This window comes from Pavona decussata, unplaced genomic scaffold (assembly GCF_977016875.1).
Source record: "Pavona decussata unplaced genomic scaffold, jaPavDecu1.1 SCAFFOLD_55, whole genome shotgun sequence".
NCBI lineage: Eukaryota > Metazoa > Cnidaria > Anthozoa > Scleractinia > Agariciidae > Pavona > Pavona decussata.
Window position 1 is genome coordinate 350761 of NW_028145477.1, and position 24022 is coordinate 374782.

General features: G+C 39.8%; 2 protein-coding genes across 4 annotated transcripts; one reads left to right on the forward strand and one right to left on the reverse strand.

The window, feature by feature from the left end:
* Nucleotides 1–4978: 4978 nt before the first annotated feature.
* On the reverse strand, nucleotides 4979–24022 carry LOC146480114 (uncharacterized). 3 transcript variants are annotated; one of them, XM_085110007.1, is made up of 4 exons: nucleotides 23772–23981; nucleotides 9023–9091; nucleotides 7207–7437; nucleotides 4979–6000 (listed from the first exon to the last, which is right to left on the reverse strand). In XM_085110007.1, exons 1-4 carry the CDS (start codon nucleotides 23928–23930, stop codon nucleotides 5746–5748), a joined length of 714 nt encoding a protein of 237 aa, XP_084966133.1. In that variant the 5' UTR covers nucleotides 23931–23981; the 3' UTR covers nucleotides 4979–5745. The 3 variants fall into 3 exon arrangements, with proteins under 3 accessions (XP_084966133.1, XP_084966135.1, XP_084966134.1); XM_085110009.1 differs by lacking the exon at nucleotides 23772–23981 and adding an exon at nucleotides 11517–11702; XM_085110008.1 differs by lacking the exons at nucleotides 4979–6000; nucleotides 7207–7437; nucleotides 9023–9091 and adding exons at nucleotides 16096–17578; nucleotides 18848–19078; nucleotides 21209–21277 and having other exon boundaries at nucleotides 23772–24022.
* On the forward strand, nucleotides 13875–15291 carry LOC146480115 (uncharacterized). Its single transcript, XM_085110057.1, has one exon. It carries the CDS (start codon nucleotides 14545–14547, stop codon nucleotides 15289–15291), a length of 747 nt encoding a protein of 248 aa, XP_084966183.1. The 5' UTR covers nucleotides 13875–14544.

Genomic DNA, 24022 nt, shown 5'->3' on the forward strand with positions numbered 1-24022 from the left:
GGCAACAAGAAGTTCAAATCATGTTAATATTCATGCAATAAAAAAAGCATCTTTGATGGAAGTTATTTTCTTGGGATTAGTGTTTCTTTTTGATCGGCTATCGCTCAGGAATTCTGTTGTTTAGCCAAAGCCGCTCGAGGTTTCCTCGGTCCACCACGACGCTATGAGACTTTCGATAGATATCAAAATGAGCTTTGTCAGTTAATTATGGACAAAGATTGTTTCGTATTTTCCTGATGTCAGGCAAAAATTCCTATTCTAAACCTTTCCTTGCGTACAGTTCACTCTGCGACCGAAATCGAATGTTGAATTAGAGCCTCATCAAAATGTTTTCGTATTGAAATGGCCACCATATTGAAAGAAGATGGTTGCTATGATAACATGTCACGTGAACTGTAACTTGAAATTTGATTGGCTAATAGTTTGTTTTTGGTCTCAAATTTGATAAGTGTGCCGGACTGGTCATGGCAAGGTTTCATAACCAGTCCCTTGATGAACTCAGGTCTCATTCAAGTAATTTACGTTGATAGTAACCAAGCTGTTTAGAATGCTTGATTACAAGTATATTCTTGTTCATATTCTCGGTTTTCACTGTCACGCCATTGAAAAAAAAATCGAAACCATTCCATGAATGAAGTCAACAAATCGACATGGTATAGAGGATAAATAAATAAGGCATCTGTCCAAGTGTCAGGTCTGTGCGGCATTCCGTACTCGAGTTATTTGACAAAATGTTCCACATAAATTTATAGAGCTTAGTATGGAGACGCCATGTTTGTGTCCCTCTGAGGGGCACAAACATGGCGGCCGGAAATACGAAAAAACATCTGGAGTTCACTTTTGCCAGAAAAGAGGTTTGTTTGCCCTTGTGAATTTTCGAATGTTTAGATTAATAGTTCTCCTCAAACTTAAATTGTTTAGAATGCTGAAAATCACCCGAAGAGTCATTTTTAAGATACGGAAAAGCTCTGTCACGGCCGTCCTCCTTATGTCACGCACGATGGAAACTCGGAAATTGAAACTGTTCTATTTTCAAAAGGAAGCACGACATCGAGCTAAGAAATTGTGGACAGACATATTTTTAGGTAATCTTTCCTTGAATGAAGGTAAAAATTTTGTAGGCCTCCCAGTTTTGAATTCTAGAATTTGGTGACGTCACGTGAAAACCGAGAATAAAGAAACTGAGTCGAAAAGTTACATTAAAATAATACGTTTTGTAAACACTAAACTTTGATTTTATTTTCTTGTCAGAACTTTAGTTCATTAGATTCCTTTTTCTCCTCTCTTCCATACAAACCGACTACAGATTGCAAGCCTTCACTGTGGATTATAGCTTATAGCTGAGCAACAAATGTTGCACGATGTTGAACCGTGTGTAACCAGCTTCTGAGACTGGGAACAATTGGTTCGCGCCGTTCAACAAGAAGTGGCAACTTGTTGAATGGAATGGAACTCATCTCTTTTTCGTTCAACAATGTTCAACGTGTTGAACGGCCTACATTAACACTCAACACTGCATGACACACTTTATTTTTTTATTGTTTAATTTTCCTCCATTATATAATAATTACAACGATTACAAGACTACAATACTAAGAACTACATGTGGGAAATGGAGAAGGGTAAAAATATAGGTAAGCTAATTATGTGCGTCAGTGCCCTTTGAGTTAATTACAGTTTTTAAGATGAAAGAGAACTTAAACTTACATAAGAGAGAAAACGAGAAAGCCAAAAGATAAGAAAGTATTAAAACGTGTAAGGCAGTTCTTCACATTGAGCAAGATAATACTTGAAGGGTGCTCTTTTGAATAAATTTTTTGTCCGAATTTTACGAATAGATAGAGGAATATCATGCTAATAATAACATCCATTAACTGTTGGGCAGAATTTCCTTATATTCATTCTGAAAGAACTAGGATTTAGGTGCTGCAAGGAAGTACTTCGAGTAGCGTAATTATGTTGCTCAGATACAAAGGATAAACTGAAATTGGATGGCTTTTCCTCTATAACGTAATCATAGAGTACTTGACAAGTGCTCAATTTGGGCCTGTTCGCATTAAGCGAAATTTTGTTTGATTTGCCAAAAAATCTGTCAACGCGAAGCCATTTCTAGTGCGAACGATTTTTCAAATCCACCAAAATTTTTACAAGCGCAACGAAACTTCAAGGATTCCGTCGACTAGCTTTGGAGGCTGTGAAAATTTTGTCAAGCGAGAAAATCTTTTGTTCCTTGACATCCATCCGTCATTGGGTCATCAAATTTCGCAAAAAAACAGACACTGGCAGACATGTCACGACATCTTGATGGAAAATTGATCAAGTTACTAATTGAAATCTGTGACCTAAAAAAAATTCGCATCTTCATGTGCGAACGGGACTACGAAAACAAAAAATTGGTAATTACACCATTTTCATTTTTTTTTTCTTTTTTTCAAACGCTTAACTCAAGTTTTCGTCTTAGTGCGAACAGGGCCTTTGACAATGTCAGAGAGTGGTTAATTAATCCAAGGTTTACATAGTGGGAAGTGGTATGTTCAAGAAGCGGCACGTTGTTAAAGGGGCACCGTCAGGGCAATTTTACTGTATTTTGGTCACAACTGCTCAAACATTTGACAAGAACCTGTTTTGTAACATGAAATTGCTCTCACAATATCTCGAAGAAAATATTAAGGTTTTTCTCGTAGGAAGAACAAACCAAAATCAATTTTTAGCGACCTCTCTAAAAATCGCAGGAAGAACTTGAAAAAAAATTGGCAATTTTTTTTTTTTTTTTCAAGTTGCAATCCACTGGGGGAGGAGAGTCCACCCAGCCCCCTCCGCACTCCCTGTGGCGTCTGAACTGGAGACCAGCCTACAAGCCAACTTATTGTTATTAATTTTCGCAGTGATTCAATGTCGCGAGACCTAATTTTCAAAACTACTGAAATTTCGCGCAACGCTTCTTAATAACAAACTCAGTGGTAGTCTCGCAATTTGCGTAAAAGATTTTAATTTTACAAAGCAATATTTTACAGTCACTTTTGACACTGAACAAGAACCACTAAAACAAACGAAACTAAAAATGTGTTAACGTTCGTTTGCAACAAAGCACAGCTGTACTTTGTACGACTGCACCAAGGTTGTGTCAGAGGAACTGCAGCATGATGGAGACATTGGTTCCTGCGAAGAGAGCGCGAGCACCGAAACATAAACATGCTACAAAGATAAAGTTACAGTAGATTAAAGGATTTTTCGCGGTAACTTTTTTCAGAGGTCTTTGAAAAAAAAAAATCGCAAAACTTGCAAAAATTAATCCCTGTGAATTTTGTTTTTTATCGAAGCCAAGAAAGTATTAATCATTTTATCTTGATCAGGCAAAAACCTCATTTGCATATTTACTTTCAACACACAATTTACATATGCGACTATAAAACTAAGATGACGCGAAAATAAGTAACAATAAGGCAGTAGCTTAAGCGTATCGCTAATATAAAGAATCATATTCTACGAAAGAATTTCTTCCATCTTTAAGGAGCCAAGAACGCAGTGGAAGCTCTTGTCAAAGACCAATTCCGTACTGGACCAATGATGGAAAGCTGTATGGAGGCTTTCTTGGACGGATTTTGCATGGATCCGCTCTTAATGCTTCGCTTTGCTCCTTCTTAAAAAGACCGATTTTGAGATAGTAGCCTGCAGAGCAGGCGTTTTTGGGTGTAGGAACACTCGTTTAATCGAACGCTCGTTAGAAGGCGGCCATTTTTGATGCGCAGCTAGAAGAGAATTGGGAGTAGTGGAGGAGGGGCGTATGAGGGGCCCCCTCCTCTTTTTAAACAAGACGTCCTCTCCCTCGGAATCCTTTTTGGGCTCGCCTTAACCCTCTGTCAGGTTTATCATCCAAGATGGCAGCATAGAGTATTCGTATACCGCTCGCCCACTATAAATACGCCTGCTCTGCAGACTAGCACACGCGTGGAGCCAAACGAGTTGAACCGAACTTCATGCATTTAAGATCCGTTCACCAGTTTATATCTGGTTGGCAGTGGGAAGGGGGATATGAGGATTTAAAAGAAGGGTGGTTCACTTCCTCTGGTAATCGGTAAACTAAAGAGGCTTTGAATTTTTTTTTCAAAGCCAGATGAATCCAGAGAAAGGCCGTACATTAGAAAACATCCACTTAAATATATCAGAATAAAAAAAACGTGTCAATCTTTGTACACTGCGCTTGCGACACATCTAGCCTGCGTAGCAGGCGAAAGCTGGGCGGGGGAAAGAGGACTGGGGGGTGGGAAAGATAGAGTTCCCCCTCCCCTCTCCCCACTTTTTTCTTTTAATTTTTCTCGCCCCACTCTTCTCCCCGATTTTGCCTCGCACGGAGGCTGAGGCAAATATAGATATGTGAGTCTCAGTCACTCACTCGCGTTTGTGTCAAAACACTGGACATGCGCAGCAGATCTAATTATTACGTCGGGACCGACAGGAGTATGTTTGGCTCTCCGATCATGGCACATCATGGACCTCCCTGCGCTTGGTCCGTACGCAATGACCTAGTCTCCCTCGCAGCCGTTTTTTGGGCTGTCACGCAACGCTCCCCCAAAAGAAGCTTCTTTTGGGGGGAGCGTTGCGTGACAGCCTAAAAAACGGCTGCGAGAGAGACTAGCAATGACCTCGAGTTAAATATTTTCCAGCTCGGCTCTCCCATTCAGTTAATAAGTTCATAGTATTATGGGGAACAGGTCTCTTAAGGCTCCAAGTATTCTTCCATCCAAGTAAGGTTACGTTCCTACCAAGCATTACCCTCGTTTATGATAAACATCTATGCAATGGCCAATTGCAATTTCCCCGATGGTGGCAGCACAAATTTATGATTGTCAAATTTGAATTGCAGAGACTCCTTAAGATTGAGTACAGTTTAATTGTTTTATTCCTGGCTCCTGCCAGTACATGGCATTGTAACCGTTTAAAATTAACGGTGCATTGGCAATGAAAGTCATTAAAACAGTCAGGAAATTTTCAGTGAAGTTTATTTTCTCGTACTACGTAGACTTGCTTCATTACATAATCACGGGATACAAAGTTTAAGGAACAAAGCTACCTTTGACTAGCGACATTAGCGACATCACTTTTAATATTTCTTTAAATTAGCGATTTAGAAATTAATTCACCGCACATTGTTCAAAGTTTAAATTTAGTGAATTTTTGCCCAAAATTATGATATCTCCCATGAGACTGCCTCTTTAAGTAATTACGCAGCTGAAGATAAAACTAAGGCATGTAATTAAAATCAGTAAACAGATCAAAGATGTTGAGGACGAATCACAATTGTATCACTCAGTTACATTTAACTGCCAAGCTATTATTAATCTGGAAAGGATTTTTCAGTGCGTACACCAGTGTATAATTCTGTCCCTAATCTGTCCTTTCATCTCATCCAACAGCTCATATCATGCAAATTAACTCTGAGACACGTTAGTTAGGAAATTTAGAAACGATGGCTTGCTGGGGCCAGTTGTTCAAAGCCCGATTAAGCTAATCCTGGCTTAATGTGAACTTTCATTCAAATTTAATTACTAATCGGTGAAAATTCTTTTAAAATTTTGTCACTCAGTTTTGGCTTAGACTTTTTTTACCCTTAGCTTGAAATTAGGCTTTAAAACCACTTTTAAACAGCGAGATGAAAACCTCGATTAACCTTTAATCCTAGATTAGCGTTAATCGGCTTTCGAACAACCTGGCACTGGTAATTACGGTGTCATTCCTACAAAGATGTTACACATGAGGAGGAGGTTTCATTGGCTCTTGAGGATAGGAGACTGTCGCAGGCATCCCTGTTGTTGCACTAGCTTGAACCATTGCAGGATGACCTCCAACCTCTCCCGGTGGAGGCACCCGGCCAATTGGAAGCTGGGCTGCCTGTGTGTGTGATACTACAATTATAGCGCCACCAACTTGCACTGGAGTGGCCACAGGATAACCACCAACACCCGGGGTCGTGATATAACCAGTTGTGTTGTCGGAGTACAACTGGAATACAGAATGGTTTAAAAACAATTATAGAGCCAGTATTGGCAAAGGCAAGAAATTATAATTATATAATTCACCGTGGTGTGTCTGTATTCCACGGAACATAAGACATACAACGGCCATCACTTTTCAGTTGAACAGCTCATGTGAATGTTTACAAGTTCTTTCAAACCCCAAGGAATAACTAATGTTTTCCAGTCCTTTAACATAAAGGAATACCTTAAAAAACGTTCATTTCAGGAACTGACCACGAACAAGAGATCATCTCTTCCCTCGAAATATTTATACTCTCATCATGCAGTCGTTTAAATCCGTATTTTAGTGAGACATATTCCTTAAATATTAATAACTGTTAAATAATGCCTTCCCATTCCACTCCTTTCAATACAGTTTTTTTTTATCAATGCAAATTAAAACACAAATGCAGAGGAAGATAAGAATTGAACATCACAATCAAGAAATTGTGCAAGCTGTATGCGGTTAATCGAGTGAGCAATGTATGGTAGAAGCGAGGTAACATCGGAAACGAGAATAAAATTGGTCCTAATTAACGAAAAAAAACATCAATGGTCACAATGAACGCTTTTCATTCCAGCTATTTATTCCTAATCTAGATTTTTTCAGTCAGTCACACAGGCATTCTCCGGGAAAAAAACTCCAAGTTCTCCCAACAGGAGTCGAGACTAAAACCTTCCGATTACTAAGTTCGGATGCTCTCCCACTGAGCTGCAGGGGACTCGTGGGAGCTAAGGTTATTAATCAAGGTTCATGTGACAGACATCCTGCATACTGCCTGGATTTGAATGTCATTTGTGGAATATGTGCAATGGAATAAATGTGATGGTATATCTTAAACCTGGTGAATAAATGATAGATTTCTTTTTTGGGGGTCTCGGAAATAGAAAATCCTAGTTTTCCCAACAGGAGTCGAAGCTATGATCTGATCTTAGGTTCGTGGGAGAAACATACTGCATACTGCTAGGGTTTTAATCGTGATGTTTGGCATGTGTGGAATGGAATAAATGTGATGATCTATTTTAAACCATGCTCCCACCAATAGCGTAGCTCTCACTCCTCGTGATATAAACCACATACAACCCACAACTCTGACGAAGGGTAAACACTCGAAACGTCAGCACTGGAATCTTTGTTACGGTGGCTAAGTTGTCTTATCAATTGTTAATACAACCACATATTTGTTCGTACCTGGTGCTGAGGAACTGCTCCACCGCAGCATGCGCAACAAGGTGACATCATGCAACAGCAAACTGCAGCCCAGATTCCAATGCCAAACTCAGTAATACCAAGGATCAGTATGATTGCGCTGATAGTCACTCCTTTGACATATTTTATGTCCGCAATAGACACACTGTAGAAGAAGATGGTTATTCCTCCAAACACAGAAGATGTGATGGAAAAACCCATGAAGACACCAGCCTGGAAGATTAACGAAAAGCAAGTGAGTCCAGTTTTACGGCCATCTGGATTATTCTTCGAACTGTACAATATTTTTTACCATGATCCCACAATAGTTATCATTACGAGGATTAAAACATATTGACACAGGATCATCGATGACTTCATAAATTTCGGTGGCAACATTGGCATCTTTGTAAATAACAGCGGAGCTCCGCGCACGCTTTGGGTAAGAAATTATGGGAAACTATCGATGTAAGAAATTTTGTTTTTGGTTATGACGTCACTGTTCATCCGTCCGTCCCGGTGCGCAACACAACGGGACAACCAATGCGAATAGCACACTCAAGTATGTGATCCCATTGCTACCACCCCGCGTTTGTTTGGCGGGACGTCTGTGGGAAGCTGCATGGCTAGCTTCGTTTTATAAAAACAGAAAGAAATTTTGAAGACAACTACAAAGTCAATTTATGTATTCATTGAATATGTCGACAAACGTAGAAAAAAGAGAAAGAGAGATAAAAAGAAAACGAAAAAAGAAACGACGGAGAAGCAGTTCAACGTGAAATGGAGCAACTGAGAACACGAGCAAACAGGCGAAATATCAATGACGAACAACGGGAGAAACAGCAAGACAGAGCACGAGAGAAGAGAAGAAAAATTATACGGAAGAGCAGCGGGTAAATTAGCGAGACAAAGCACGGGAAAAGAAACAAAATTATAGTGACGCACAAGAAAATTACATAATAGACAGCCTCATGGCGGATACCAGCCTTTAAGACAAAGTATTTTTTCCATTTTAATTGTCTCTATGCACCTTGTTGGAACTGAGATAGTATTTTTTGTATGGGTGTGACGCCACAAATTCACACTCGACGGTACGTGCTAAAAATAACCCAGTTTATGAAATTTGCTTGCAAACAAACCTATCTGTAGATGGTCCATCATAAACACTTTTGTAGGGAAATTCACCCTTAAATACAGAGTATTTTACCGTTTCAATCGTCTCTGAACGCCTTATAGAACTGGGGATATCACATTTTATATCTTTGGCTATTTCAAGCAACGAAACTGAAGCCCGAGAAAGTGAAATTAGTGGTCTTGAGATTTAAAAAGTCGTTATTATATAAAAAAAAAAAAAACCCAGTAGTGGAGCAAAGATGGAGCCTTGAGGATGGAGGGACGGATGGATGGATGGACGGACGGACGGACGGACGGACGGACGGACGGAACGACGGACGGACGGACGGATGGATGGATGGATGGATGGATGGATGGATGGATGGATGGATGGATGGATGGATGGATGGATGGATGGATGGATGGAAGGAGGGTTAGGTGGACATTTAATCCGGGGAACATGATAAAAAACAGTTCAGTCAGTTCACGACGCTTAGTAAATTAGAACCACGACAAAGCGAGAAAAGGATGAGTATTCTGACTGAAGCAGGATGATAGGATGAGACATTATTTTTTAGAGGAAACATATTTGAACAATAGCACAAAAGAAAAAGACAGTGACAGCTTTCATTAGAACCGTCTCATTGGAGAATTTTATTTATATTGTTTTTTCACTGCAACTTCTATTTCAAAAGTATTAACTTACAAAAACATTGCGGGAACGAGTGATATCTCTGCTACTCCCAGGAATGCCCAGACCTCCTGTTGTGCACATCTGCAACAAAACAAGTTAGTGAACATCAGTTTCCCTCTTCTAGTTACATTTTTAATTGTCCTCTGTTTGATGCTATCCAGTCAATTAAAGCTTGTGAAATAAGCATAAGCATAAGGAAAATCGTGTGGAAACGGCATGAAATAAGCGTGAGTTAAGCAATAAGCATCAAACAAAAAACGTTCTCCATTCCTTGAGCTTGTGCTTATCTCAATTTTGTGCTTATTTCAAAAGTGGGCATGGGAACCGGCGTGAGGTAAGCACAAGCACAAGCAAGATGATTCCGCCAGTTTGAATCACTTCCCAGATCTCCTCCAACGTTACTGCGCCTGCGCCGCAAGCGGTATGCCTTAGTTTCGCGCGCTTCTTTCACATGTGGGAACGTCGCAAGTTTATGCTTGTGCTGCTTATACTTGTGGTTATTGCACAAGTGGAACCAGGCTTTATGATCATGCTATCTACTAGATGTTACTCTTTCATGTTCCACGTCATGTTATCAAACCCTTTGGGCTGCCTAATAATTCAGTAAATATTGGTTAAAATGCTATCTATTGCCTTCCTTGATCGAAATCTTCAAGCATAGCAAAATTATCGAGGGAAACTCATTTGAAGGTGATAATAACAATTGTTCATTTATCAAAACTGTAACAGACCATTTAACAAACATTTATACTATACAGGCAGAATGAGATTTCAAAATGGTGAGTGTTCAGGATTACGCTTTGCATCCGACAAGGCGAAGAGATACATGTAAATTACCAATCAAGTCTCGCAGATTTTGCGATAAATTCAACTATGTGTAGACGTATTAAGTTTAATTTGCAACTTTAGCTAAATAAAATATCTCCTGCCTGGGACATTTGGCACGTGTGACGAAATTATACGTTTGGCACAATAAAAAAACCTATAAATGTAAAATTAAAATCCAACAAACCCAGAGACTGATGTTTGGCGAAAACTGTATTGACTGCAAAACAAATGAAGCAAAGACGGACTAAAGGGACGGTCAACAAATTCGATCAGTACAACAGCCGTCGTGCGTGACTGTAAGAGTTGATAGCTACCCGGAAGAACGCGTTACAAGAAAACAGCTTTTGTCTGTTCAGCTAGGTTTTGTGCTGATAACAACTGGAGTTATATTGTTGTCTTGTTATCCACTGTCTTATTGATACGGATTCAATAAACAACGAAGTTACTTTTTCTTAAAGTTTCCACGTCCACTTTCTCATAATAAATGTCCAAACAAAATTTTCCAAGAGCTTGTGTTACCAGGCCTTGTCCCAAATTGCAATGACCTTTTTATGCTTATACCCCCATGCTTCATTATTTCTTTTGGAATCCAGGTTGATTTAACATGCCATTGCTAAAACAAACAAAGACTATACAGATCCTGCAGATGTTTCTCAACCACACACCGCTTCCCTCAGAAAGCAAGCAATGTTGTTTACTGATCCCTACAAATAATAATCAGTGATATTAAAAATTGTTATTCTTAACTGTGGCTATTTGTTTATTCGCTTTCATTTGGGTATTATTTGTCTTACTGCAATATTCTAAATGACAACAGCAATAGCCACATGCAGTCGTTTACCGTCTATTTTTGTTTTTGACGTGCCTGCAGGCTAGAGCAACTAAAAACCAAAACATCAGAAGGGTAAAGGTATAATAACGTCCGGCGCTTGGCATTGCATTTTTTATTTTGTGGGCTAAAACTAGGTTCATTTAAATAGGCTTTTCATCTAGGAGAAGACTCGAAGAAGGACCAAGAAGAATCTAAACCCAAAAACACGAGAAAAAAAATAGCGGGGCATGAAAAAGTTTAGTGACTGGTGCGACAACAGACGCCGATCCGGTGACCTACACTTCTTAATTCAAATATAAGCCCTACAAAATTTTATGCAGAGGTAAAATAGAGTAAAAATAGATCTCACACTAACTGTCTTAACAGAATAAGGGCTGAAACTCACCGTATAATTAATAGCCAGCCGATTTCAATACCCATAAATACCCTGAAAGATGGCATGTTTTTTAAGCAAACAAAATGCTTCAAGTTGTCTGTAATTCATACCCAAGCCCAAGTTTAACAGTTCAATAGAATCTGCAGAAGTCCTATTTTTCGGTGTACTCTCCTTGGAAGCTTAAAGAATTTGTTTGGTCCAGTCCGACTGGCATGAGAGGAAGGGACTCACAATAACTCGCTCAAATTCAAGCAAGACGAAAAGCACACACAGCAGTCCAAGAACTACCAAAGTGGCTCAGAACATACGGATCAAAACTATACTGCCAGCGTACGTGCATCGGTGAACGAGCTTTGCAATAACCAGTCTCGTATCGAGCGAGATCTACTCAGCTCTGGTACTGATTATACCAAACTGACAATTTTGTAATTGCACAATTAGTTTAATATCTTCAATTGTTCGCTACTCACCCAAACACCGATCCAGATACCAAAACCTACAAAATACATTTCAGACTCCTGGACCACGCAATCTGCGATACCGAAGCAAATCAATAACAAGCCAACAACGATGTGTGCCAATGCTAGAAACCTTGCCATTCTGGCGACCATGACTGAATCAACCATGTTTGCAATCACTCACAAGGAAATAAAGATCATGCTACCGAGTCGGCTATTAATAACCAGAGGCCTATTGGCTGTTCAAATGACACAATGAGCTCGTTTGTTTTAGTGAATGTCATATATTATATAACAGCCATTAGTGTCACTTGTTACGAAAACGAGGGGGTTCTCGCGCGGAGCTCGCCATCTCTTTCGCGCGTCTCGCGGAGCCTGGAACAGGCTATATAAAAGGAGCATGCCAAACTTCTGTTTCATTTTCAATTTAAGGTGCTTTTCAAGAAATAACGTGCTGAAGATGGCGAACCGCCCCTGGGTCTCTGAGGATGGTGGCCAATTCGCTCATTTTGCGTAAAGAAGGCGATACTCCTCTTTTAGAATTATTAAACTCCTTTTTATAAGAACGTCGAGGATGAGATTAGCTAAAATTTAAGAACATACTAAGAACATTACCAGGCCGAGAGTTAGTTGAGAAATATTTTTATAATGAGCATTTAAATCAAGTTGGCCAATTTTTTCAGGTTCTTTCTGCATATTTTGAAGAAATCAATAGATAGTGATTATAATTTATTTTTCCTCGGAAATAGGCTGTTCACACTCCCCCTATTCAGTTATTTTTTCCGTGGGATTCTCGAGACTGGTACGCTTCGATGGAAGCCGTCGCCATCTTCAAGCGAGCGCGATCTGGAGAGTGTCTCTAAACTACTGAGGCGGCTGGGGGGAAGGGAGTGGAGTTGGGAGGCGGCGGGAAAAATATTTTTTCGCTCCCCTACACCCGCTTCCCTCGGTAGTTTAGACACTCTCCCCAGATCGCGCTCGCTTTTACAAACCAAGGGGGCGGCTGCTCCATCGAAGCGTTTCCGTCTCGAGAATCCCACAGAAAAATAGGGGGACTGTGAACAGTCTAGCTCGGATAGATCATTTTAAATTTTCTTCTTGGTGCTGTAAGAGCGATTTCACGTTAAAGAAGGGGTTCTCTGTCAAACATTTCAGCAGTTTTGGCTGACATACAGCAAAATCTCCGTAACAGTGGACCTTTAAGGCATGGGGAGACTCCTGTCGAGCAGAATGACAGCGAGCAGAGGAGTTAAAGAGCCAACAAGAAGGGTGAGTGGGAGGGACGCCTTGCATTAATTAGGTGTCTTTAACAAAGTTCTAAGAGGTCATCATGTGGGATAATGAATATTACATGAACTGTGAATAGATCTACTACTACAAGTTTTGGTTCAGGTATCTACTATCCAAAACCCAATCAGAATTAAAATCATCATCCAAAGCCAGTCAGCCAAACCAAAAGTTCGCACAAAAATTCACAAGTCTTCACCTTGATGAAAAAATCTATTACTTATAATTGTTAGATGATAAAGATTTTCAATGATGAAAAATATTTACAACGCAATTATTTTGGGTTAAAATAGTTACAGAAATCTTATTTGGTGTTGGGACTTATTACAAATTATATTTCGGTTTGGGGAATATCCCAGAAAAAAAACAAGTTGACTCATTTCCTTCGTTACGCAGCTCTCTAGTAATAATACCTTGTAGTTCGACTTAGTTGGTCTTAATGTGTGATTAACGTATAAATTTTCCTGTCATGAATTCGGTATGAGCAGCTATTCGTTTCCGCAGAAACACTTTCAACCACAAAGATATTTCCAATTTAGTTTCCCACAAATAATAACACCTTTTTTACCTTACTTTAATGAGTTTTTACTCGACTTGACCTTCCGTCGGTCCTTTCCAGGAAATAACTATTGCCCTTATTTTTAGTCATTTTTAGTAGATTTTCTCGGGTTCTTTTACCGAATTCGTGGTAGTTGATGTTCATTTTAAAGATGAAGATATCTAAACAACAATATCTGTAATTTTAAGGTGTTTTTTAAAGTAAATACTATGATCTTAGGGTGATTGTGAAGATAAATATCCATTGTTGTAATCCTGCTATCAACCACGTACTGAATATATAATTTGAGCCCTAGATTTTGATGACCACCTACTCATTTAATTTATAGAAACGTTTAACCAATCATTTCCGACGAAGAAGGCTAACATCTTCAACGAATCGACTACTTGTACAATTTTTAAACAATCAAAAAGACATGCTCTCCTACAAATACGGGCTCTACGTTTGATGAACTTTTCTACAAAAAGTGAACACGCTATTCCTTACTTCATTAAACTTAACATCCTACCTGTTCATTTTTTCGATGTCGAATCTGTTTCCCGTTTAATGTATGATATCCAAAACAAACTAGCACCTGTTCATATTCAAAATTTATTTAAACATGTCTCAGATATACATTCCTACAACACCAGGTCAGCAACCGCCGACAAATTTAATATCATTTCTTCACGTCTTGATCAACTAAAGAATTCATTTTCTCGATTTGGCGCACGGCTATGGAATTCTTTAACGGATAATATTAGAAAGTCTTACAGCAGAAAATTATTCAAAAAACAAATACATGAAATACTAATCAACATTTTAAAAAAATAAAATGCTTTCTTTACACCTTCTTCAATTCTTGAAATAATGAAAAGCTTGTAAATTTGTAACAATCCTTTAATTTCTATCAGCTTGCGAATCCTTTTTGTTTTGTATATTCACTCGTTTGTTTACTACTTATTTAACTTTTATTTTAGTTGTGGCTGTCAATTTGTAAACACCAAATTTATTTGTGTTTAGTTAAGTATAGACATACCTACCCGCTTCGACTAGCTTTAGCTATTGCGGGTAGGTATATAACCAGCTTGTAAGTGTCTGTTTTAATAAATTGTTGTTGTTTTGTTGTTTGTTTGAAGAATGATTTCAAGACACACATCCGACGAGGTGAACAGTGCAGTGATCACTGCACAGTTTATGCATTAAGTGATACTAATGCCGGGGAGTTCCGAGGCGAATGTGCAACACAGCTACGAATGTGAGCGCTGTGAAAGTCTAGAGAGAGTACTGGAAGAGATGGCAGAGATGCTAAATAACGTAGGCATGGCGGAAGAGGAGAGGGTTAGGCTGAGGTTCGAGTACACTGAGAGTGTTCGCAACATAAAGGCGTGGAAAGCTCACTTGCTAAGATCTAGTAACCAAGACGAGGCCAAGCAATATGCCCTCCAGAAACTAGACGAAAACTTGTGTCTTGTTATAATGGACTGGGCGATGAAGTTTCTGCCCTTGCAATACAAAGAGCAGATGAGTGAATTTTTTGGGAAAAGAGGAAGAAGCTGGCACATCAGCGCTGTAATCAGTAGAGCAAATGTAGAGAGCAAGCATGAAGTAGAGTGCTTTGTACACATTTTCAATAACTGCACCCAAAATAGCTTTGCCGTTCTGTCAATCATAGGGAACTTACTACACAATTTTAAAGAAGAGTATCAAGTTGTGACAACAGTTTACCTTCGATCGGATAATGCTGAATGTTACCACAATGGGCCTCTGTTGCTAAGTCTTAGAGATGTAGGCGACAGAACTGGTGTCAGGCCAGTGCGATATGATTTCTCAGCGCCCCAGGCCGGGAAGGATATCTGTGATAGGAAGACATGCTCACCAATGAAGGCACACATAAAGTGCTGGGTCAATGAGAGGCATGACGTCGTCACAGCTGAGGCCCCCACCCCCATAGAGCAATAGAATAGACGAGCTGGATACGTCCGTACTTACCACCATACTAATGTAAGCCGAGCATCAAGTATTCCAAGATCGAGCTGCCAGCGAACGACCGACGAGTGGTCATCAACAGTTTACCGACGTACCACCCCATGCTCAGCTTCGAATGTTCCACTGTGGATTCAGCTCCCATGAACTGTCAACGAGTTATGCTGAAACAACCTACTAGATCGTTGAATATTGTACGAAAAAAAGACGCCAGAAGCTGATCGACCACCACAGCAACAATGACACTTTATTATCGCTTTTTACAATTTGAGTATCCACACATATAACCTTTTTCTGAGCTGATTTTCCGAACGATGGCAAGAACTTCAACGCCTCAGCCGTGGGTTAAACTTGAGGGGGGAGGGAGGAGAGGGGACTGCGACACCTGATACACCAGCACACTGCCCAGGGACTGCCCTTCGTGACCTATGGGGTCAGAAGCCTAAGTTAAAGGGGTGGGGTGAAGTAGGGGGATTGTCCCGACCTAATTTTTCGCTGTTTCTCTAGTCAAGAGACTTCTCGGAAAGTCTTTAAACAACATATCGTTTTCTTTTACGGTGAAAGACCAATCTCAGGCACCCTTTCATAGTCCAATACATGCTGGGGTAGTAGAGGAAGCAGTCCATCTAGCGGTGGGTGTCAGAGGTGCACAGAGGAGGGGTGGGTACCTGGTGAGCTCAAGCTACGTTTTGGAAAATTAGGTCAGATATATGCATGGCATTGTAGCCGTTTAAAATTAACGGTGCATTGGCAGTGAAAGTCATTAAAACAGTCAGAAAATTTTCAGCGTAGCCGTTTATTTTCTCGCTCTACTTAGACTTGCTTCATTACAAAATCACACTGGATACAAAGTTTAAGGATCAAAGCTTCCTTTGACTAGCGACATTAGCGTAAGGTTATAAGCACAACATCATAAATTCCGATAACTTACTAGGCCCGAAAACTGTGTTGCGTGGCCAATGTCCTTAAATTTAGCTTCAACTTTGATGAGTTAAAAGCTAAACTTGTAAGTCTTCATCATTTTTGTCACACAGTAACAGGTTTCAAGTAAAAAGCGGTTTCAATCAGTACAAAACAGATTTGAAAACAAAATTGCTTAACGGGCCAGGTAACTTATCGTCACTTTCAAGAAACGTGGTCCTGATGATGTATATTTCATAACACGCTGCCTTAAGCTATTGACATAAACCAGCCCATAACTAGTAGCCTCCATCTCCGTTCACAGCCTTTCCCGAATAGGTTTAAATTTAGAACCGCTTTTCCCGCGAAAACGTGTGAAAAATGACAACTTAAAATGTTATTCGCCTTCTTTGATTTGGTATTTCAACTGAGGGCGTTCCGAGGGTCCCCTGAGACCCGTTCTAAAAATACATCTACTTGGAAAAGGTTTCAGTGACTCCAAGGCCTAGTGTGAGAAATGCAGGTTCCTGGTCATAGCCTCCTGCATAAGCATAGCATGACATGCGCACTAGAAAACTGCATCTTTTCACCTTGCACTTATGTTTTTGCTAGTGCCCTGTTAATATCGACTGAAGGAAGCATGAGCCACATATGTTGAAAGTCTAGATGGTCTTGTTAAGGATCAAATTTTTGTTAAATCTTACAATAAAATTATGCTACTCCACAGTACGGATTAAAGGCAATTCCAAAATGAGTATCATTTGGAGTTGACATTTAAAAACTAACTTGACGAGTAAAACGTGGTTTTACGATCTGTTTTTAAGTAATTCGGGCAGCTGAAGATAAAACTAAGGCATGTAATTAAAATCAGTAAACAGATCAAAGATGTTAAGCATGAATCACAATTGTATCACTCAGTTACATTTAACTGCCAAGCTATTATTAATCTGTTAAGAATTTTTTAAGTACACCAGTTTATAATTCTGTCTCTAATTTGTCCTTTCATCTCATCCTACAGCTCATATCATGCAAATTAACTTGACCCGTTAGTTAGCCTGTTTAGAAACGATGGCTTACTGATAATTACGGCGTCATACCTACAAAGATGTTACACATGAGGCGGAGGTTTCATTGGTTTTGAAGGATAGGAGACTGTTGCAGGCATCCCTGTTGTTGCACTAGCTTGAACCATTGCAGGATGACCGCCAACCTCTCCCGGTGCAGGCACCCGACCAAATGGAAGCTGGTCTGCCTGTACGTGTGATACTGCAACCATACCGCCACCAACTTGCACTGGGGTGGCCACAGGATAACCACCAACACCTGGGGTCGTGACATACCCAGTTGTGTTGTCAGAGTACACCTGGAATACACAATAATTTAAAAACAATAATAGAGCTAGTTTTGGCAAAGGCAAGAAATCATAATTATATAATATATTTCACCGTGCTGGGTCTGTATTCCAAGGAACATAAGACATACAATGGCCACCACTTTTCAGTTTGAACAGCTCATGTGAATGCTTACAAGTTCTTCAAAACTTCAAGGAATAACTAATGTTTTCCAGTACTTTAACATAAAGGAATACCTTAAAAAACGTTCATTCCAGGAACTAACCTCGAACAAGAGATCATCTCTTCCCTCGCAATATTTACTCTCATCACACAGACGTTTAAATCCGTATTTCAATGAGCCATAGTTCGTTAACATATTAATAACTCAAAAGCTGTTAAATAATGCCTTCCCATTCCTCTCCTTTCAATACAGTTTTTTTTTTACCAATGTAAAAGAGAACACAAATGAAGATGAATATAAGAATTGAAGATTAGAATCAAGCAATTGTACAAGCTGTACGTGGTTAATAGAGTGAGTAGTGAAGCTACGCTATGGTGGAAGCGAGGTAACATGGAAAACGAGAATAAAATTGGTCGTAATTAACGAAAGAACATCAATGGTCATCAATGAACGCTTTTCATTCCACCCATTTATTCCTGATCTAAATTTTTTCAGTCAGTCACACAGGCATTCTCCGGGAAAAAAACTCCAAGTTCTCCCAACAGGAGTCGAACCTATGACCTTCCGATTACTAAGTTCGGATGCTCTCCCACTGAGCTGAAGGAGACTCGTGGGAGCTAACTAAGGTTATTAATCTAGCTACATGTGACAGACATCCTGCATGCATACTGATTGGATTTGAATGTCGATGTGTGGCATGTGCACAATGGAATAAATGATAGATTTCGTTTTTCAGTTATATAAGTGACACAAGTAGAATGGGCTCGGAAATACAAAATCCGTGTTCTCCAAACAGGAGTCGAAGCTATGGTCTGACCTTTCGATAACTAGTTCGGATACTCTAGCCATTAAACTAGGTTCCTGGGACAAACATCCTGCATACTGCTAGGGTCTTAATCTTGATGTTTGGCATATGTGGAATGGAATAAATGTGATGGTATATTTTAAACCATGCTCCCACCAATAGCGTAGCTCTCACTGCTGATGATATACACCACATACAACCCACAACTCTGACGAAGAGTGAAGGCTCGAAAAGACACCACTGGAATCTCTTTACGGTGGCTAAATTGTCTTTAGTTATCAACTGTTAAAAAGAACTGATATTGGTTCGTACCTGGTGCTGAGAAACTGCTGTACAGCATGCGCAACAAGGTGATATAAGACAACAGCACACTGCAGCCCAGATTCCAAAGCTAAACGCAGCAATACCAAGGATCAGTATGATTGCGCTCATAGTCAACCCTTGGCCATCACGGTATGGGTACACAATAGACAAAGTGTAGAAGATGATGATTAATCCTCCAAACACTGCAGATGTGATGGAAAAGCCCATGAAGACACCAGCCTGGAAGATTAACGAAAAGCAACTGAGTCCAGTTTTACGGCCATCTGTATTATTCTTCGAACTGTAAAATACTTTTTACCATGCCGGGTCCCACTATGGTTATCATTATAAAGATTAAAACATATTGACTCAGGATCATCGGTGACTTTATGAATTTCGGTGGCAATAATAGCACCTTTGTAAATAAGAGCGGAGCTCCGCGCACGCTTTGGGTAAGAAAATATGGTAAACTATCGATGCGAGAAATTTTGGTTTTGGTTATGACGTCACTGGCCATCCGTCCCTTCCCCGTACGCAGCACCACAGGACAACCAATGCGAATAGCACACTCAAGTATGTGAAGCCTGTGCTACCGCCCTCGTTTGTTTGGTTGGAAGACGTCTGCGGGAAGCTGCATGGCCAACTGCGTTTTATAAAAACAAACAAAAAAATTGAGACAACGAAATACAAAGTCAATTTATGTATTCATTGAATATGTCGACAAACGTGAAAAGGAGAGAGAGAGAGAGAGAGAGAGAGAGAGAGAGAGAGAGAGAGAGAGAGAGAGAGAGAGAGAGAGAGAGAGAGAGAGAGAGAGAGAGAGAGAGAGAGAGAGAGAGAGAGAGAGAGAGAAGAAAACGAAAAAGCAAGCGACGGATAAGCAAAGTACAACGTGAAAGAGAGCAACTAAAAGCACGAGCAGACACAAGCGAAATATCAGTGACAAACAACGGGAGAAACAGCAAGACAGAGCACGGGAAAAGAAACTAAATTATAGTGACGAGTAGCAGGAGAGACAAAACCAAAGAGCACGAGAAAATTACTTTTTAATAGATTGCGCACAATAAACAGCTTCATAGCGGATACCAGCCGTAAAGACAGAGTATTTTGCCATTTTAATCGTCTCTGTGCACCTTGTGGAAACTGAGATAGTATTTTTTTCTTTTTTTTTTTTTTTGTATTTGGTGTGACGCCAGAAATTCACACTCGCCGGTACGTGCTAAAAAGGGGTTAAGAAGATACCTTGCTCCCCTGTGTAACAGTAAACATTGTAATTAATATTGTTGTTGAGCAGTTTGCTGGATAAGCACTAAAAATAAATATAACTCCAGGAAAGAAAGAGGAATTTTTAAGGTTATTACGTTCATACGATAATCAGACTTATATAACTGCTATTTAAAAATGCATGTTTCGATTACCGCCAAGGCATTTTACGGAATCTGCCTGCTGCATATCTGCATCATTTAACCGCAGTAACACATGTACCTCGAGCGCCGCTACTCTCCGTCTTGAGCCTGTTACTACAATCTCGTACCCAGAGTCTTCAGGCTTTTTGGTCAGCGGGGCAACGCCGGGAAGACTCTGGGTACATCGAAAAAAATTCAAATTCTTGGATTGGCTATTCCGTAACGGTTTTCATTGTTTTACCGCAGAAATCCTGCAGTAATAAAATTCGATGTCCCCAGAGTCTCTCCTGGCGACTAACCGCTGGCCAAAGAGCCTGAGGACTCTGGGTACGAGATTGCCTATAACCATAAAGTTTGTTTCTAAAACAATTAGCGTACGCTTACTGGCAGAAAGCCACGACTTTATTGCCTTTATATCTTTGGCCATTTCAAGCCGCCAGACTGCAGCCGGAGAAAGTGAAATTAGTGGTATTGGGACTTGGGAAGTCGTTATTATATAGAAGAAATACTAGTTACGGACCAAAGATGGAGCCTTGAGGATGGATAAATGGGTGGATGGATGGATGGATGGATGGATGGATGGATGGATGGATGGATGGATGGATGGATGGATGGATGGATGGATGGATAGATGGATGGATGGATGGATGGATGGACGGACGGAAGGTTGGACGGATGGACGGATGGGTGGAAGGAGGGTTAGGTGGAAACTTTATCTGGGAAAAATGATAAAAGGCAGTTCACGACGCCCCTCGTAAATTAGAACAACGACAAAGCGAGATTGGGATGAGTATTCTGACTGAAGCAGGATGATAGGATGAGGCAAATATTTTTTTGGATGAAACAGGTTTGAACAATAGCACCAAAACAACAGTGAGAGGTTTCATTTGAACCCTCCCTTTAGAGATTTTCATTCACATTGTTGCTTTCAGTGCAAATTTCTATTTCAAAAATATTAACTTACAAAAGCATTGCGGGAAGGAGTGATATCTCTGCTACTCCCAGGAATGCCCAGACCTCCTGTGGTGCACATCTGCGACAAAACAAGTCAGCCGATCATCAGTTTCTTTCTTTAAGTTACCTTAATTGTCCTCTGTTTGATGCTATCCAGTTACAACAACAATTTATTATCAAAGAAGACAAATTACAATATTAGATATCCACAATTAGCAAGGGCTATTCGAGGTGGGTAGCATCAATAGTTGTTTACACGCTCGAAGGAGCAGAAAATTAACAGCACAAAATAGAAATGATTCAGCCAATTAAATTCAATAAAGATTGCTTATAATGCTATGTATTGCCTTCCTTGATCGAAATCTTCGAGATCGAGGGAAACTCATTGGAAGGTGATAATAACAATCGTTCATTTATCAAAACTGTCACACCCATTTAACAAACATCCATACTATATCCAGGACGAGATTTCAAAATGGTGACTATTCCGGATTACGCTTTGCATCCTAAAAGGCTAAGATATACATGAAAATTACAAATCAAGTCGTCCAATTTTTATGGTAAATTCAACTGAGTATAGACGTATAAAGTTTAATTTGCAACTATTTAACAATTAGATTATAAGCTCGAGATTTCTATCGCGTGATAGTTGATGAGGGCGAAGCCCGAATCAACTATCACGCATAGAAATCGAGAGCGAATAATCTAATTGTTTTAGTATAAATCTACTAGTCGTTCAAAACTAAACAAGTAAATAATCTATTTCCTCATCGCAGACACTTCGAAAACGCGAAGAAGCGGGCGCCATTTTGTTGAAAATCGCTACTCGCTATCTATCACAGAATAGATAGCGAGTAGCGTAGCCAATCAGAGAACGGCATTCGTGATAGAACACTAGTAGATTTATACTAAAGCTAAATAGAATTTTTCCTGCCTGAGACATTTGGCACGTGTGACGAAATTATACGAAAATTTGGCACAATAAAAAACCTATAAATGTAAAATTAAAATCCGACAAACCCAGAGACTGTTGTTTGGCGAAAAATTTATTGACTGCAAAGCAAATAAAGCAAAGACGGACTAAAGGGGCGGCCAACAAATTCGATTAGTACATCAGCTGTCGTGCGTGACTGTTAGAGTTGATAGCCTGCCCCAAAGAACGCGTTACAAGAAAACAGCTTTTGTCTGAACATTCAGTTAGGTTTTGTACTGATAACAACTGGAGTTATGTTGTTGTCTTGTTATCTATTGTTTAAATTGATATGGATTCAATAAATAACGAAGTTACTTTTTCTTAAAGATTCCATGTCCACTTTCTAATAATAAATGTCCAAACAAACTTTTCTAAGAGCTTGTGTTACAAGGCCTTGTCCCAAATTGCAATGACCTTTCTATGCTTATACCCCCATGCTTCATAATTTCTTTTGGAATCCAGGTTGATTTAACATGCCATTGCTAAAACAAACAAAGACTATACAGATCCTGCAGATGTTTCTTAACCACACACCGCTTCCCTCAGAAAGCAAGCAATGTTGTTTACTGATCCCTACTAATGATAATCAGTAATATTAAAAATTGTTACTCTTAACTATGACTATTTGTTTATTCGCTTTCATTTGAGTATTATTTGTCGTACTGCAATATTCTAAATGACAACAGCAATAGCCACATGCAGTCGTTGACCGTCTATTTTTGTTTTTGACGAGCCTGCAGGCTAGAGCAACTAAAAACCAAAACATCAGAAGGTAAAGGTATAATAATTTCCGCTGGGCATTGCAATTTTTATTTTGTGGGCTAAAACTAGGTTAATTTGGACTTCTCATGTAGGTGAAGATTCGAAGAAGAATCCAAACCCAAAAACAAGAGAAAAAAAATAGCGAGGCATGAAAAAGTTCAGTGACTGGTGCGACAACAGACGCCCATCCGGTGACCTACACTCCTTAATTAAAATATAAGACCTACAAAATTGAGCAGGGATTTTATACAGAGGTAAAATAGAATAAAAATAGATCTCACACTAACTGCCTTTACTGAATCCGGGCTGAAACTCACCGTATAATTAATAGCCAGCCATTTTCAATACCCATAAATACCCTGAAAGATGGCGTGTTTTTTCAAGCAAACAAAATGCTTCAAGTTGTCTGTAATTCATACCCCAAGCCCAAGTTTAACAGTTGAATAGAATCTGCTGAAGTCCTATTTTTCGGTTGACTGTCCAGGGAAGCTTCAAGAATTTGTTTGGACCAGTCCGACTGGCATAAGAGGAAGGGACTCACAAATAACTCGCTCGAATTCAAGCAAGACGAAAAGCACACAGAGAAGTCCAAGAAGTGCCAAGGTGGCTCAGAACATACGGATCAAAACTATACTGCCACCGTACGTGCATCGGTGTACGAGCTTCTACAATAACCAGTCTTCTTCAAGCTGATGGAGTTAATGCCCAGCAAATTAACTGCGTAGTATAGAGCGGGACCTACTCAGCTCGGGCACTGATTACTGATACCAAACTGACAATTCTGTAATTGCACATTTATAGTTTAATTCCTGCATTATTTCAACTGTTCGCTACTCACCCAAACGCCGACCCAGATACCGAAACCTACAAAATAAAAGGTAGACTGCTGGAGCACGAGATCGATGATGCCCAGGCAAATCAATAACAAGCCAACAGCGATGTGTGCCAACGCAAGAAGCCTCGCCATTTTGGCGACCATGACTGAATCAACCGCCATGTTTGCAATCACTCACAAGGAAATAAAAATCATGCCACCGAGGCGGCTATTAATAACCAGAGGCCTATTGGCTGCTGAAATGACACAATGAT